The sequence below is a fragment of the Chionomys nivalis genome, chromosome 10, assembly GCF_950005125.1.
Source record: "Chionomys nivalis chromosome 10, mChiNiv1.1, whole genome shotgun sequence".
NCBI lineage: Eukaryota > Metazoa > Chordata > Mammalia > Rodentia > Cricetidae > Chionomys > Chionomys nivalis.
Window position 1 is genome coordinate 76,106,087 of NC_080095.1, and position 17,927 is coordinate 76,124,013.

Sequence of the window (17,927 nt, forward strand, 5' to 3'; positions counted from 1 at the left end):
AACACAACAATAAATACAAAAATAAAATCAGAGCCAGGCATGCCAGTTCCTATCTGCTAACCCAAGCCCTTGAGAGGTAGAAGCCAGACTAGGTTACACAACACCCTGTCTCAGAAGAACCCAGCCAACGTATTGGTGCAGGTGTGCATCCCAAGCACACACACACACACGTTAGGCTACTGCCAGTAATAGAATTTGACAGCATGGGCTTGGTATTGGTCTTAGACCGTCAGTCTTAGGAAGATTACAGTAAACAAGATAAAAGAAAGCAACATGGAATTTGGCAGAGTCCAAAAAGAATGATGCTCAAGTTGAGAGATTAAAAAGCAATATGAGACTGAAAGAAAAGAAGGACGGAGTAGCTCTAGTGAGATTCAGCCCCCCAGTTGACGGTATGTGTTTTGCTGAACAGAAGCATGGTTGATGCAAGCTGCCTCTACTCCAGTGAGGGATCTGTGGATGGAGCTGCTTCTGCTAGGCCAGTGCTTAGAGCCCCAGGATCTTCAAAGCCTAACCGGGTGATGGGTAAGCTACAGAAGGAAGGCAGCTGGGCTGCGCATTGAGCCGGTGAGTGAAAGAAAACAAACTGTGGTTGCCACAGAGATGGGCGACAATTACCTGCGACTGAGATAACGCTCCGGCCCCTTTGCTCTCTTGGGAAAGGAAGAAACGGACAGACATAAGGAGCTCCTGGATGCAGCAGCGGAATTCCTCTTCATTTTGCCCTCCCGTGGCAAGGGAAAACAGCCTTCGTGATTGAACTATATACTTAAAAATGTATTCTTGTGCCTTGAAAAACATAATGTTAGAAAGTTAGCTTCAAAGAACTCCGAGAATATTTATGTAACAATGACATAGCATAAAAAAATCACAGAACAGTGTTAGACTTTTAAATAATTCATCCAAAAACTGGAGGCGCAGTGAGGGTTTTGAATGATATGCATTTAGAGGGGAGAAGCCGTTCTTCTTTGATGCCAAAGGAGCACAACATGTTAAAATTTCTTTATAATCCTAAAGTTAGAAACACTGAATATTTTTGATCTTCAAATAGTTATGTTTTTAATTTAGCTGATGAAGAGATGACTCTCTTCAAAAGTAACTTGTCACTTAGCATTTGGTTTTCAAACAGACCAAGAGAATAAATTGATAACGAAAGAAAATGTCCATTTTATATATGCATAAAACTTTATGTATACATTATCTATTTATCTACTGACAGCACAAACAATAGTCTCAGTATGAATCAGGGGGATTGCTAGGGCTAGGACTCCCCTTGAAGAATTTATATTTTTTCTGTAGCCGTATTGGGGCTGAACCCAGAGCCTCACACTTGCTAGGCAAGCACATACTACTGAACTATGTCCCTTGCCCCAAATCTTAAGAGAGGACTGAGAGTTGGAGTCTATTCTGGGAGTCTATCATACAGAGAGGGGGGAGGGAAGAAGGGGTAGGAAGAAGAGGAAAGGAATTCAGGAGCTGGGAACTTGTATTCTTCCACATGCTGGAAGATAACCTTAACACCACTGTGGGCTCAGTACACTGGGTCAATTATGAGACTCAGTTAAGCCTTGGGTGTCTTCATTTTGATCTCTGTTAGGTGACCCTATTGTCTCATCAAACTGGGGATAAAGGGTTCTCAGAAGCTCTGTCAGGGGTGTGAAGCAGGCAGACACTTCCAAGTTTAATTAGCTGTTCATTTGCAGCCTTTCCCTGTGCCCCTACTTCTCCTGCCCATCCTGGATGTCATCTCAAGTGACAGGAACCCAAAGGAGCAAGGATTCAGGATCCAGAACGTCCAATGAACAGGCCTGGCAGTGCCCCTTTCAAAGTTCACCAGCTCAGGAGCAGCCATAAACCGATTAAGATCTTTGAATTGGAATGTCAGGAATGTATCATCACCAATTACTGTCTGTGCAGAAGAAACCAATTAGGCCGCAATCATCTCGCGCCAGCTTCGCGAGCCTCTGTTAGCGGTTCTCAACTGCGACCGAGCGCCATTACCTTCAGCACCTCCTGGATATGCTCCTGCCGCTCCGCTTCTGTGATCCTGTCCACGTACCACTTCAGCACTTTGATGAGATCTCTGAAGCAGAAATGTGCAGATTGCAAAATGGTCAGTTCTCAGTTAAATGACAATCAATTTGACACAGCCATGCATCAGGAAGCTACTGCCTTCTCCATACGGTCTCCTGCCAGGCTGCTCTAGGATAACTTTATCGAAAACTGCAGGTCCACATTGCGACCTGCTCTGACACTTAAGACGGAAACACAGCACTGTCCACCCAGACTGCCCTCAATCTGTCCTGCTGACCTGAGAGCTGTCCTGCGCAATCCTGAACAAGCTATCATTGGGGTTCTTCCTTCACCACCTCTGTGAACACTGCAAGGGTGACTTTTAGCTACAGGTGAGGAGTGTGTGTGTAGGGGGGAATGAAGACAAACTGGTCCACGGCGAGCCACACTCCTGCAATTAGGCCATCTTTCTCACCAGAAGAGCAAGGCTTACTGGGAAAGCATGCCCTAGAAGGTGCATTTCCAGAAGAGAAAGTTGCTCTCTGGTTATTAGTTTATTTTTTCTTAGTTTAAAAAACAAAGCCAAGAGTAAATAAAAGTAAATAACAACACACCTCTTGTGAGATTGTAGTCTCACTGAAATGCATTTCTAGGAAACAGTTCAGTCGTATTTTTTTTTCCGTTTTCTTCCTCTTTTTTTTTTTTTTTTTTAATGATGGAAAGACAAAACAAGCAGTCACAAAACCCGTGCACTTCAAGTTAGCTGGCCAGACTCCATTTAACTAATCCCTGGCCAGGGAACAAGTCTTCACAGAAGAGCACATCGCACAAGGCATGTTGTCTGCCTGGAGGCAATTTCTAACTAGGCTGTCTGGAGGCAGGCAGGGCTGAGGTAGGGCATTGCTCATGGCCCTTTGCTGTCCTTATATAACCCATGAAAAAGAGGCAGTCACATCTAACCGTAGATGTCAATGAGTAAATGGCTTGAGTCCGGGACCAGGTCTGTCCATTAGAGCAGCGAGCAAAGGCACTCTGTAAACACTAATGGCTGAATGCACGACCTGGAACAGGGATGAAGGCCAAGGTTGCTTTCTGTTTATAGTTATTTGTCTAAGTCATACATAAGGGAGTGCAGTATAAAAATAGGACATCTACAGTGAGAAGGGCCGTGACATTTTGGACCAAAGCACACCAGGTGAAATGGGGGTGGAAAGAAAGGTGCTAGGTTCAGGGACAGATTCCAGGAGTTCTTGCTCCTCTTCTTCCTTCTCCTTCCTCCTGCACCTTGATTCTTCTTCTTTCTTCTTCTCCTCTTCCTCTCATCCTCCCCCTTCTTCTTCTTTCCTTTTAATAAAATAAACTATAGCCACTGAGCAGGGGTTCTTGAGGAGGGAAGACAGGGCTCCATAGCTGAGGTTCATATCTGTCCCTACTCCCCTATGTCTTCCTCTGCAGTTGCTTAGGCTTCTGCATAAGTGGAAGAGGCACAGCTGCTACACCAACTGCAAGGTAAAGGGCGTTACCTGTATGCAAGTGCTCCAGCAAAATGACTCTCAATGTAAGTGTCCATGACAGGCTTAAAATGATGGAACTTGCTATCCTGCAGCAAATTTATTATGTGGACCTAAGAAGAAAAGAGTTTTATAAAACCGAGTGCCAGTCATTTCTTTGTTAAAAATAAAGAAGGAAACGACTCATACTATTAAGGGGTCATTTCTGAGACAACCTTCCTAAAGCCAAGATGGGGAGGCACACTTGTCTCCTACTATTATCAAGGAAAGGTAAACTTACCAAAGAATCAAACACTTTAGAGCCATATTTTTGAGAATTTTCATCTAATATTCCAAACAAGGTATCCAGTGTGTCTTGTAGGAACTGTGGGTTAAAGAAGCAGAAGGCAATGAGTAGACCCCACTCTCCTCCTCCCAGGATGCTGGGCGCCCAAGTGGTCAATGAGGCAGGGTATACCTTTACTATCTCCGAGCCATCGATTTCTTTTAACTTAGAGAGACAGCCTGTGATCTTGTCCGGGTGGGTTCTCCACTTCAAAAGATCAAGCATATCACCTTTTCAAACAGAAAAGGAAAATTAATTGCTTTTTATAGAGGACAGTCTCTCTCATGAACGTGTTCTACTGGTAAAAGGTGACTTCTTAAATGTAGTGCCTACCCCGTCCCCACACTGGGACCCCCATCCTCATACTGGGGCTAGCCTCTCTGCCCTGAAATGGGATTTATTTAAGGGTGTGTTCATTACTCCCCTAATCCCCAGCGCTTGCTGCTCAGTTCTTCTGCTTCATGGTGCTGTCCAGGAAGGCTCTCCATCCCTTCCACATGCTCCTGCCTCGCAGAAGCACTCATTTTCCCCTGAAGTTGTCTATACCTCAAATAGACTGTAAACTCCGAGAGAGTAGCGGTCAGTGTGGCCCAGTTGTATCCCCAGGGCTAAGAACAGTGTAAGCAGCCAACAGATAGATATCTGCTGTAACATTTTCTGCCACCTTCTAGTAAGAGTTTCCTAGGAGGTAGGAACCTGTTTGATTCATGCTTAAGACACCTGAACACTCTTCCCAGCAACTGATTCCACCCAGCAAGGAAGGTCTCCTTGATTGTTAAGACAGCTCAAACGTTAGGATCACCCACTGTCAACAGACTATAACAACAGGCCCATTCTACTAGCAGACGATCTAGCGAATCTTGGGATTTAAGAGATCTGTTGCTGGCTTTCCAGGCTGTCTTCTACCACAGCTTATGAACAGGCACACAGCCCTACCTCTTCCAGGTACCTTCTGAAACTGATAGGTGGATTCATGTTTCAATACGCCTTTAGGACTAGAAGGGACACACTTTGCCCCCATCTTTCTTGGGCAGAATTTAGACTGTTTCAGGGAGGTGACATCATGGCCTAAGCTTCCTTAATCTCCAAAGGATTGGGGGTGATGACATCTGGCGGTCAATAAGGAAAGGAAGAACTTCCAAGATAGGGAAGGCATGGGTTTGAGGAACCTGTCAGGGCTAGCCTCTGTGCTTAGAAGCCAAGAGATGAGCCAGAGAGGATTTTCCAGATTGAATACAAAAAAAAAAAAAAAAAAAAATCACTTCAAGGCTCTGGTTTCAAGATGAACCCAAATGGGGCTTGCTGAGAGACAGAAAGACCAACAAGGAAACCATGACAGCAATCAATGATTCAAAACTCTATAGAATGAAGGAGGAAGTCAACAGGAAGGGAATCAAGAGGGAAAACTGAGAAGATGGACTTAAGAGTAGAAATTCCATTGTAAATTAAGGATTCTTAATATGAAAAGTAAAACTTTGAAATGCTCTGGAAAACCTTAAATGATCACTGTCCTCCCACAATGGGGCGGACAACATGCCAGCACAGCATGTTGTATAAAACCATCCTTCAGGCTACACACATAGGTGCCCATGAGACAGGAGTGAACCTTGTGTTTAGACTTGGGTCTCATTCTCCAAATAGTTCACGCATATGCAAATATCACCCAATCCAAAACCTCCTGCTCACTAAACACTGAGCCCTGTGCCAAATAGGAATGTTTATCTGCAACAGAGATAAGAAAAAAAGGATTTTGAATAAAAACATGGAGAAAATTTTAAGAAACTGATTTCAAAACATAAATTTATAAAATTATAAAAATTGTACTATTCATTAAAAAAACCCTCACATTGTTTAGTATTCATAGGTAAGTCAGGCATTCTGCAGCAGCACAAGGGAACCCTTATGAAAATTGCCTGGTTACATTTACAGTATCAGACATTTCAGAGCAAACTCTACAATGGCCTCAGCCCATTACTCTTCTGGGTGGTTTGCTTTGTCCCTCTCTCCTTACTCTGGCATCAGATTGCAGAATGCCACCCTTCCCTGGCATCTTGTCTTTTAAAGTCTCCCTGATATCTCCCCTTGATTCCCATTATGCCCCAACCCCAGCTCTTACTCCTTGCCCTGGCTCTTCCTTCCATTTGTTTAAAGTAGAGGCAGCTGAAGGCCCTCAGAGCCCTGAGCAATGTGGACAGGAAAGAACATTCCTGAGGGAGTAGTGCGGAACTGGGTACAGGGACTTCATGAACACAGCCAGAAACCTGAATGGAGTATTCCAGACATTCCCATCTTTCCTGGAAGCAGGCTGATGAATCTCAGTGAAGCCTGTCATACTTCGGGGAATGAAAGAGCAAACAAGATATGTCTGTTTAGGTAATCTTCCCTGTAGAAACAAAGGCATCTTAAAGGGACAGTTGTCATCTCTTTAGCTATCAGACTATTGAAACAATCGGCCAAAGGAATTGGAATTTCCCTTGAAGTCCCATCTTGGGAAAAAGAAAACGCTGGAAGCCTGGTGCCACCCAGAGGAGAAACTTGTCTCCCGGGAAGAGATTCCTCATAGTCCGGATAATTTGTTATACCACCTTGCAAGGCAGACTAAAGTAGAAACAGTGATGATGGGAAGGACTACACCTTGACTGCGATGACTCAGTGAAGTATATCCCATGCTCTCTCCTTAAACCTAAGCCTCACATCAGGACCCTAAAGTAGCTCACTAGATCTTTTATTTGTTCCTATCCCCAATGTTACCGCATTGAATAAATCTCCTTTCCACTATTAAATTGCCTGTATGCTGGACTATTGAGAACAGGTGGTCAAGCCTAATTTGCTAAGCCTATCAGGGCCCAGGTCAGGACCTCAACAGCTTTAATCAGTTGTGCACATACAGTAAGGCAAAATCTCTTAGGTCCATTTCAGTCATCTGCAGATAAACTAGATGGAAATCAGGAAAATGTTCTACCACTGAAATGATTGATTTTCTACATTCTATTCAGGGAGCATTTATTAAGAAACTCTTTGTATCTAACTTAGCAAGTATAAATGAAGAAGTAATTACTCCATAGTAATGTGTGTGTTTGTGTGTGTGTATCTGTGTATTTGAGACATGGTCTCATGTAGCCTAAGCTGGCCTAGAACTCATTATGTAGGCAGGAAGACCTTGAACTCTTGATCCTCCGGCTTTTGCTGGGATTACAGGTGTGTACACCACATCTAGTCTCCCATTCTTGTACAGAAGTTTGAAGAATCTGCACTATCCATCCATCAGCAATATCTGCAGAGCGGTCTGGATTTGGAGCACTAGCCATGAATAATGTTGGATTGCACACAGAGAGAAGAGGCATACCTCTCAGGAATCCTGAGTGCAGATCTGCTCTGAGAGACTCGTCCTTCAGAGCACAGCATCCTCTAAGTATCCAGTTGTAATGGAAATGTAATTTGTGGGTTTGTTTCCAAGTCAAGAAAAAAGAATGCACACCCTCTCAGTCCACTCTGGAGCTGGAATTAATTCCAATTGGCTTCTATGTAGAAGATATAGAGATGTATGCCAAGGATGCACTTCTCAGAAGGACAGACTGACTCCCCACCACCAATCCCTTCCTATCTTTTGAAATACACTATTGATTTCTTGGCTCATTCTGAGCTGACTTACATTGCCAAGGTTACCTGATGTCAACATAGTCACGAAGCAAGTGTCAGTATCCTCAGAGTCGGGAGTCCCTACATACTCATCCCATCTTCATACAGTCAGATATTTCATATAAGGATTTCATGAATAGTTGATCTTTGGTATTTACATGAAAATTTTCTCTTGGTTTTATAAGGAAGCAGTTTGGAGTCTTTAGGACCTTGATATGGGATTTCCCTCTGTATGCTGCAAATACCACTGGTTAATAAATAAACTGCCTTGGCCTGTTGATAGGGCAGAGTAGATCTAGGCAGGGAAAACTAAACTGAATGCTAGCAGAAAGAAGGTAGAGTCAGTGAGACTCCATGAAGCTGCCAGAAGGGAAAGATGTGAGCTGCTAGCTGGAACCTTGCCGGTAGGCCGCGAGCCTCATGGTAAAATATAAAATAATGGAAATGGGTTAATTTTAGATGTAAGAGCTAGCTAGCAATACACTTAAGTGATTGGCCAAACAGTATCGTAAATAATATAATTTCTGTGTGATTATTTCGGGTATGGGCAGCCGGGAACGTACAAGCAGTCTCCAACTACAGGACCTGGTTTTTCCTATCTTATGTTTATAATTCTAACAACACCCTAAGCCCCAGAACTACACCAAATTCAGGCAATGTTATCATTATATACTGTGTGGTAGGTAGGATAACAATCCTCAAACATATGTACACCATAATTCCTAGAAATGGTATGTTTACCTGAGATTGACAAAGAAACTTTATAATGTGCTCAAATTTCTGATAACAAGAAAATACAACTGGGTTTTCCAAGAAATGTCACCACAAGGGACCTTAAAAAATTGCAGAGGATCAGAGGTAGAGAAATTTGAAGATTTTGCCCCGGTAGCTTCTGAAGAAGGAAGAGGCCGTGATCTGAGCAATGCAGATTGCTCCTAGAAACTAGAAGAGGTTTTCCTCTACAACCTCCAGAAGAGACGCAGAATCACTAACATGAACGGGACTTATATCTGACGCCAGAGTCATAGTACATTTCTGTCTCTTCAAGCCAGAACACTGGTAAGGATTGTTGTAGCAACAACAGTCAATAAATACAATCCCAAAACATCCCAGTTAGGATATTTAGTTAACAGTAAGTGCTACATAGACACACAAATAGCCCATGTAGGATGAACAGAGATTTTGTCTGGGGAGCCAGTTGATTTTGTTATCTTCATAACCTCCACAGCAAACACCTGAGGTTTGGGAAATGCTTTATAGTCACCGAGTCAAGATTTAAACCATTAAACACTGGATACTAAGAAAGTCTAGGAAAGCTGACCACAACCTTGTGTCTCATGTAACTATGGTAGCCCTACCATGCTGCCGAAAGGGAATTGGAAGGGGGCACTACTATAGCGCTGTGCTTTGCTGTCTTTAAAACCCACATTCCGAGACAACCATGTCTTCCCACAGACTGTCCCATAACACACACACACACACACACACACACACACAACTTAGATACAGGAGCTACATGAAATATAACGCCTTGTAATGAAGTGATTCCTCTCAACATATTGCGTCTAATTTATTAATACAGTATTCAGGGTGCTAGCCAGAATTCTTCTATGGCAACCATGAAAAATTCAAAATGTTTAATTTACTTCTTTCATTACAGGCATAGTTTTCATAACCATTTGCCAAGGAGATGCACTTGCTTTATTAATCATAACTTGCTAAACAATCAATGACATAAAAAGCAATGCTGCACAGAAAAGCACTATCTGTCTAATTAAACAACAACAAAAACAACAACAAAGCAAGCTTTATTATCCTAAAGCCTGCAATTAGCACTGTTTACGGGGCTATAAAAGCAGAGATTTAAAGTGGAGGCACTTAGATCTTTCCTTGTGTTAAGAGCAGCTTGGTTTTTAATGGGTTATTTGAGGAGTTAGTTGACACAGCTTTCAACACTGGGTTAATTCTTAAGTCATTAAATTTCATGCAAGGGGTTACTACGGTTTTCACTTGATTAGCAATCCTAAATGAAAGGATCAATAGCTTTTCTAGGCAAAGTTCTTAAATACTCTAATCCTTGCTGAATATGCTTACCAAAATACACACGATTCACAATGCCCTTAGGTGGGAGCTGTCAAGTAAAATGGTACCATATATCCCTTAGTTGGGGGGCTTTCATGCATTACCATTTTGAGTGAGTTTTGTAGAGCAGAGAAACGATGTTATCCAAAAGGACTCCTTTGTGGCCTTCATGGTTTGATTATTGTTCCCAAGGAAGATGACCTTGGAAAATGGAAGCTTGAGGTAGCGGGTAGTATCCTGAAGGTTTGTGTTTTCTTCACACTGTGAAAAAATATTAAGATGGGAGGCAAGATCTCAGAAGAATTATTAAGCATAATTTCCTCTTTTAGCATTTAGGAACTGGAAATCTTCCAAATAAAATTATAAATAGAATTTGGCTTTTTAGGAAAATCCACCAACAATGTGTAAAAAGAATTAAGTATGGATTTTGGACTCCAATCAATTTTAGCTGAGTTTCTAGCTCTGTCACTCCCAATGTGAATGATCCAGTGAGGATATTGAAGCACTCGGGATTCCTGCTGTCCTTGCCTAACACCTCACTGTCTTGTTAGGAGACTTGATGTATATAAGCTTTAACATGGTCTGGGAGACACTGGAAATGCCAAAGAAATCCCATTTGACAACCATCGGAAAAACATTTTTCAAATGATGCCGATACTTATCCAACATGCCATGTAAAAGCTGTTGAACCGTCATCACCTGAAAACCACCAGTTAAGGAATTATTTCAGGTCATCTAAGTGTCCCGTGGAATAAGGAGAGGCTCTACTTGTTTTCCCAGTTCCCACCTCCCCCAGACTTGCCCCAGCTCTGTAGCAGAATACCTGTGGCCACCTTCTCTGCCCCTCTGTTCCCATCTCCTGTGGATCCCACATACCTTCCTTTCTAACATCCTTCCTCCCAAGTGTGCCTTTGTCTCAGCTGAACCCCAGCAGGCAAGCCCTACTACCTGAAGAGCCACTCCTCCTAGGACAACAAGTAGGCTGACCTTGGAGCTCACAGATCCACACCTCCCCCAGATCCAACCTCCTAGTCATATCATCCCCAGCTCTGCAGCAGAAAACCTACTAAGGTCTCCCTTTCCTCTCTGACACCATCTCCTAAGGATCACAAAGGTCTTCTCCTCCATCTTTCCTTCCCCCACCTCATCCCATTATCCCAGCCTCCAATGTCAGCAAGTCTATATACCCCATGAACACACCAGCTGAGCAGGCCAGGGAAACAGGTTCGCAAAAAAAAAAAAAAGTTTCTGATATGCAAAATAGAGCCACCACTCTTTCCTAAAGTCCTAGGAGGAAGCTGAAACCAAGAAGCAGAACACTCATCTATCATAGACAAAGTCAGATACCATCACCCAGACCTACAATGATGTCCAGTTGTCATCTTAAACCACAGCCAACAATAGTCAAAACAATATGTCTGTACTGAAGCCCAAGAAAAAGATCTAAAAACAGGCTGTATGAAGATGATATAGGTCCGTAATAAATGAATAAATCCCTTCAATAAATCCAGGGAAACACAAACAAACAGTATGAAGAAATCCAGGAAAGCACACACAGTGGAAGGAAATGAACAAAATAGTGCAAAAAAATGGAAGTAGATTCGAGGAAAAAAACCCAAATTGAGAGACTGCTGGAAATGAAAATTTGGGGATTTAGAACAGGAACTACAGGGGAAGGCTTTACCAATTGAATATAAAAGATGAAAGAAAGAATCTCAGGTGCTGAAGATATGATAGAAAAAAATGGATGCATTGGTCAAAGAAAATGTTAAATTGAAAAATTTCCTCATATAAAACATCCAGGAAATTTGGGACACTATAAAAACACGAAATCTAAGGGTAACAGGAATAGTGGAGAGAGATGAAAACCCAGTTCAAAGGCCAAGAAAGTATTTTCAGCAAAATCACAGAATACTTTCCTAACCTAAAGAAGGAAATACCTATAAAGTTAAAAGGAACACACAGAATACCAAACAGACTAGAAAAGAAAAAGTCCCTTTGGCACATGGGTAGCTGAGAGAAGATAGTCCCTAAAGGGAGTGGCACTGTTAGGAGGTGTGGTCTTGTTGTAGTGGGAATGCTTTCGTTGGAGGAGCTATGTTTGTATTGCAGAGGACTTTGAGGTCACTTATGCTCAAGATACTGACCAGTGTGTTAGCTGACTTCCTATTGCCTGCACAAGATGTTAAACTATCACTTCTTCAGCACCAAGTCTGCCTGCACGCCTCCATGTTCCATGATGATGATAATGGAGTAAACCTCTGAACTAAAAGTGAGCCACCCCAATTAAATGTTTTCCTATATAAGAGTTGCCATGGTCATGGTGTCTCCTCAGAACAATAGAAACACTAACTAAGACAGTGCATAACAATCAAAACATTAAACATACAGAACAAAGAAAGACTATTAAAAGTTCCAAGAGAAAAAGATGAAGTAACACAAAAAGGCAGAACTATTAGGATTACACCTGACTCCTCATTGGAGATTCTAAAAGAAAGAAGGTCCTGGGCAGATGTGTTGCAGATTCAAAAGAAGGGAAACACACACACACACACACACAATCAATCAATCAATCAATTCCATCAACAGCAAAATAAAAGAATCATAATTACTGCTCATTAATATCTCTCAACACAATTGGTCTCAATTCCACCAATAAAAAGACACAAATGAACAGAATGGATGTAAAAACAGGATCCAACCTTCTGCTCTACCCAAGAAACATACCTTAACATCAAAGATTAGCTCAGGATATAGGGTTGAGAAAAAATATTACAAGCAAATTGACCACAGAAACAAGTTAGGGTTGCCATTTTAATATCTAACAAAATAAACTTCAAACCAAAACTAATCAAAAGAGACAGGGAAGGACACTTCATATTCATCAAAGGAAAAATCCACCAAGATGACATTTCAAATCTTAGCATCTATGCTGCAAACACAAGGGCATTCAAGTTTGTAAAAGAAACACTACTATAGCATCAATCCCATATTGACTCTTACACACTGGTAGTGGAAGATTTCAATACTCCACTCTCACCTATAAAAAGGTCATCCAGATAAAAACTAAACAGTGAAATCATGTTATAAACCAAATATAATCTGAGCCTGACAGATAACTACAGACCATTTTCACCCCAACATAAAAGAATATACCTTCCTCTCAGCACCTCATGGAGCTTTCTCCAAAACTGACCATATACTCAGACACAAAGCAAGTCTCAACAAATACAAAAGAGAGAGAGAGAGAGAGAGAGAGAGAGAGAGAGAGAGAGAGAGAGAAGAAGGAAGAAATAGTTCCCTGCATTCAAATCAGACTACTACAGATTAAAGTTAACTGTCAACAACAAGAGAAAGCTAACAAACTCATGGAAACCCAACAACTCTCTACGGAATGAAAAATAGGTCAAGACAGAAAAAAAAAGAGATTGATGATGGGGAAGCTCAGCCAATCACATCTGGCTAGGGTGTGGCTGCCTGGAGCCCTGGTAGATAAACAGGGGTAGACAGGTGCTCTCTATGCGGTGCTCGCTGGACCCGTTTGGACTTCAGACCTTCCACTCTGGTAGTGTGAGTTTCTCCGTTTTTCAATTATTAAATTATATCTGTTGTTTTGAGCTGGTCTGGTTATTTAGCGTACCGATCAAATACGCCAACACTTACAGATTGAAGTTTTTAGAATTGAATGAAAATGAATATACATCATTAACAAAACTTATGGGACACAATGAGAGTGGTTCTAAGAGTCAAGTTCATAGCACCAAGAGCCTAACTAAAAAACTGGAGAGACTGCAGGTGGTAATTGTGGGTAGTGGTGGCACAGTCCTTTAAAGTCAGCACTAGGGATGAAGAGCAGGCAGATCTCTGTGAGTTCGAGGCCAGCATGATCTACAGAGCCAGTTCTAGGACAGCTAATGCTACATAGTTAAACATTATATGGAAAAAACAAAATAAACAAAAAAAACCCTAAGCAAAACAAACAACAACAAAACTGGAGAGATATCACACAGGCAATTTAATAGCACACCTAAAAGCTCTAGAACAAAAAGAAGAAATCATACTGAAAAGGAGTAGATGTCAAGAAATAATCAAACTCATGTCTAAAACTAATAAAATAAAAACAAAAGAGAACAATACAAATAATTAATGGAACAAAAATTGTTTTCTTGAGAAAATTAACAAAGTAGACAAACCCTTATCCAAACTAACTAAAAACTGGAGAGAGATATACAAGTTAAGAAAATCAAAAATGAAAAGTGGGAAAAAACAACAGACAGCAAGGAAATCCAGAGAATCATAAGCACATACTTTAAAAACCTGTACTTCACGAAATTGGAAAATCTAAAAGAAATGAAAATTTTTCTCGATAGATACCACTTGCCAAAGTTAAATCAGGATCAGATAAACAATTTAAACAGACCTACTAACCACTAGTTAAATAGAAGCAGTCATTAAAAGTCTCCCAACAATAACAAAAAAGTCCAAGGCCAGATGGTTTTAGCACAGAATTCTATCAGATATTCAAAGAAGAGTTAAAGTCAATATTCTTCAGATTATCCCACAAAATAATTACACACACACACACACACACACACACAGAGAGAGAGAGAGAGAGAGAGAGAGAGAGAGAAATACTTCCCAATTCATTTTATGTGGCTACAGTCACACCCAAACCACAAAAAGACCCAACAAAGAAAGAAAATTACAGATCAGTTTCCCTTGTGAACAGAGATGTGAAAATATTCGATGAAATACCTGCAAATTGAATCCAAGAGCAAATCAAAAAGATCATCCACCATGGGGAACTAGGTTTTATCCTAGAGATATAGGGGTGGTTTGTCACACAAAAAAAAGATTAAAAAAAAATGTGATCCATTATATAAACAAACTGAAAGAAAAAAACAACCCACATTAGATGCAGAAGAAGCCTTTAATAAAAGTTAACAGCTCTTCGACCAAAGTCCTGAAGAGCATTGCTGGAGGGAGTGCAAACTTGTACAGCCGCTTTGGAACACAATATGGCCATTTCTCAGAAAACTGGGACCTACCTCAACCCAGCTATACCACTCCTGGTCATATACCCAAAGGACACTCTACCATACCATAAGGATACCTGCACAACTATGTTCATTGCAGCTTTATTCATAATAGCCAGAATCTGGAAACAACCTAGATATCTATGAATCAAAGAATGGATAAAGAAAATGTGGTACATTTACACATGGAGTATTACTCAGCTGTTAAAAACAATGACATCGTGAAATTTGCCAGTCAATGGATTATGAACTAGAAAATAAACTAGAAAAGATCATCCTGAGTGAGGTAACCCAGACCCAGAAAGATGAACATGGTCTGTACTCACGAATAGGTAGATACTGGCCATAATGCAAGGGATAACTATGCTGCAATCCACAGACCCCCCCCCAAAAAAAAACCCTAAGTAACAAGGAAGGCTCAAGGGGAAACACATGAATCTCCCTGTGAAGGGGAAATAGAGTAGCCATCACAAATGGATCAGAGGAGGGGTCTCGATGGGGATAGGAACAGGAGGGATTAGCTGTAGGAAGGATGAAGGAAGAGAGTATTGGGAAAGACAACTAGAATCAGAGGCATCCCTGGGATGAGCTAGAAACCTAGTGCAATGAAAACTCCCATGAGGGTGACCCAGCTAAGACTCCTAGCAGTGGTGGTACAGAGCCTGAAGAAGCCATCTCCTGTAACCAGGCAAGACTTCCAGCGGGGGGCTTGGGACCCTGACCAGTCACAAAAACCTTTAACCTACAATTTGTTCTGCCTACAAGATATTCTGGGCTAAAGGTGACACAGAAATTTATGGGAGTGGTCAACCAATGACTGGTCCATCTTAAGACCCATACCATGAGAGGAAGCCCACACTTAACACTCTCTAAAGGACCAGGACCCAGAGGCTGGACAGTCCAGGTGCCTAAGACAGAACCAAACACGACTTGTACACACAGAAAAGTCAATGAAATGATTCTTAATGATACTCTGTTACACTCATAGATCTTTGCCTAGCCTGTCATCAGAAAGGCTTCACCCAGCAACTGATGGAAACAGATGCAGAGGCCCACAGCCAAACATTAGGCAGACTTTGGGTAAACCTGTGAAAGAGAAGGAGGGGGGATTATGGGAGTCAGAGGGGTCACCACAAAACACCCCACAGAACCAACTAATCGAGGCTTGTAGGGGCTCAAAGAGACTGAACCAACAACCAGAGAGCCATCATGGAATCAACCTAGGCCTTCTGAACATGTTACAGTTGTGTAACTTGGTCTTCCTGTGGGAGGCTCCTAACAGTGGAAGCAGGGGCTGTCTCTGACTCTGTTACCTACTTTTAGAACCCTTCACTCCTACTGGGTTTCCTTGTCCAGCCTTATAGGAGAGGAGGTACCTGGTCTTATCTCAACTTGACACACCACAGCTGGCTAATATATGTGGGAGGCCTGCCTTTTCTGAAGAGAAAGGAGGAGGAGTGGTTGGAGGGGCTGGGGAGAGGGACCAGGAGGAGTGAAAATTGTGATTGGGTGGGAAAAAATAATTAATTAATTAAAAAAGAAGACCCAGTGTGATTAAGACTACAAGGAGCCAGATGGTGGTGGAGCACGCCTTTAATCCCAGCACTCAGGAGGCAGAGGCAGGTGGATCTCTGTGAGTTAGAGGCCAGCCTGGTCTACAAGAGCTAGTTTCAGGACAGGCTCCAAAGCTACAGAGAAACCCTGTCTCAAAACAACAAAATAAAACAGCAATAACAAATTCAATCAGGAAAAAGGCACCGGTCATGTTTTGAAGGCCTATACCCTAGAACACTGTGCCATGGGCTTTGACTGATTTCAAAGCTATGACAAAGACCACTGGATACTAGCTCTGCTGTGGTAGGGAAGGAAGGCTTTGTGGGGAAGGGCGTATTAAAGTTCCACCATAAAGCAGAAGAGGAAGCAAGGCAAGGAAGGGAAGACACAATGCAGACGATAGCATGAGGCGGGGAGGGGGTGCACATGTGAATGATCAGTGGCAGACAGCCAAATGCCAAGAGGGTCCTGGAGTGGAGCCAGGGATAGCCACGTGAAATTAGGGGAAACTTTCGATGAAACTTTCTGTTTCACAGAAACTTACAAAAATACCTTCCTGTAATAGTATTTTATTACCCAGACAGGTTTACTACTAATGTGTTATTGTTTATGCAGAAGGTTATAATGTAAGGAATTGGGTGCAGTATATATGGGTATATTCCAGCTTTTCTCTGAATCGAAAACAACTGCTAAAACCCACAAGTATATGCATTGTAGTATGCCTGGACCATGGGGTTTTTCAACATGAAAAGCTCTTGGAACCAGCCCAGATACCTTAAATAAGAAAACCTCAGTAGCTAGGCAGAGTTGAACATGCCTGTGGTGTTTGCTACTTGAGAGGCTGTGGTTGGAAGACTGTACTTTGAGGCCAACTTAAGGCAACTTATCAAAACCCTTTCCCAATATAAAAGGAGAAAGCTAGGGATGCAGCTTGCTGGTACAACAACGGCTCAGAAGTAAGGATTCCTTTCCCCAGGGTCTGTAGTCCCTGGATAAGCAGCAGTGATATGGTGAGGTTCCTATGAGGGGTGGAATAGGTATCTTGGAGAACTGATGGGACAGTGGAGTGGAGACAGCAAGGCCAGACCCATTGTACAAGAGCTGGGAGGGGAAGAGGAAATGTACGCCTGTTAAAGAAGGAAGCCTAGTGCTGCCGTAGGCTTACGTCCTGAATACATGGCACTAGACAGGAAACAGGTACAGATGCAGGGGAAGGGAGGACACGGGAAGAAAGGGCTGGGGCATGGAGGTAGAACTGGCTTTGGGAAGAAGGCATCTGTCCTCATCCCCTCAGACAGGAAGCAGGAAGAGAGACAAGAGGACCGATAAGGGTTCAGGTGGCAGGAAGAGGGCACAGGAAGTTAGCAAGGTTCCTGTCTGGTGGCTTCTGTTTGCCCAAGTAGGCACAAAGGAATCCAGGGCTCCAGCGATGGTAGACCTTCCCCAGCAGGAGGAGTATTTTAGAGAAAACGGCATGCATGCTTAAACAATACATTTTCCTCTGTATTTCATTTTATGAGTATTCTCTGATAATTCTTGGTCAGTTCCTGCTCTCTGAATTTTAATGTAAATGCCTACACCAGCATACTTTGTTCAAATGCTTTTTGTTTGTTTTTTTTAATAATTGTGACTTAAGATAAAACAAAAGTTTTTATAACAAAGCACAGATAAAATTAAAAGTAATGCTTAACTTAGTAAAGTTTCCTCTGAGGATATATAAAGATTTATAAAACAGTATGTTTCAGTAGTAAGGACAAAACTATTTCT

At 42.0% G+C, this 17,927-nt stretch overlaps 1 protein-coding gene across 3 annotated transcripts in view; it reads right to left on the reverse strand.

Annotated features, from left to right (window-relative positions):
- Positions 1–17,927, reverse strand: part of Dock4 (dedicator of cytokinesis 4) — a 390,974-nt gene that overhangs the window by 119,459 nt on the left and 253,588 nt on the right. For all 3 annotated transcript variants that reach the window (XM_057782100.1, XM_057782101.1, XM_057782099.1), the window contains exons 17-22: positions 9,675–9,831; positions 3,982–4,079; positions 3,805–3,888; positions 3,537–3,637; positions 2,002–2,083; positions 619–789 (exon numbers count right to left, since the gene is read on the reverse strand). In XM_057782100.1, coding sequence (XP_057638083.1) covers positions 619–789; positions 2,002–2,083; positions 3,537–3,637; positions 3,805–3,888; positions 3,982–4,079; positions 9,675–9,831 — 693 coding nt within the window. The remainder of the gene's footprint in view (positions 1–618; positions 790–2,001; positions 2,084–3,536; positions 3,638–3,804; positions 3,889–3,981; positions 4,080–9,674; positions 9,832–17,927) is intronic.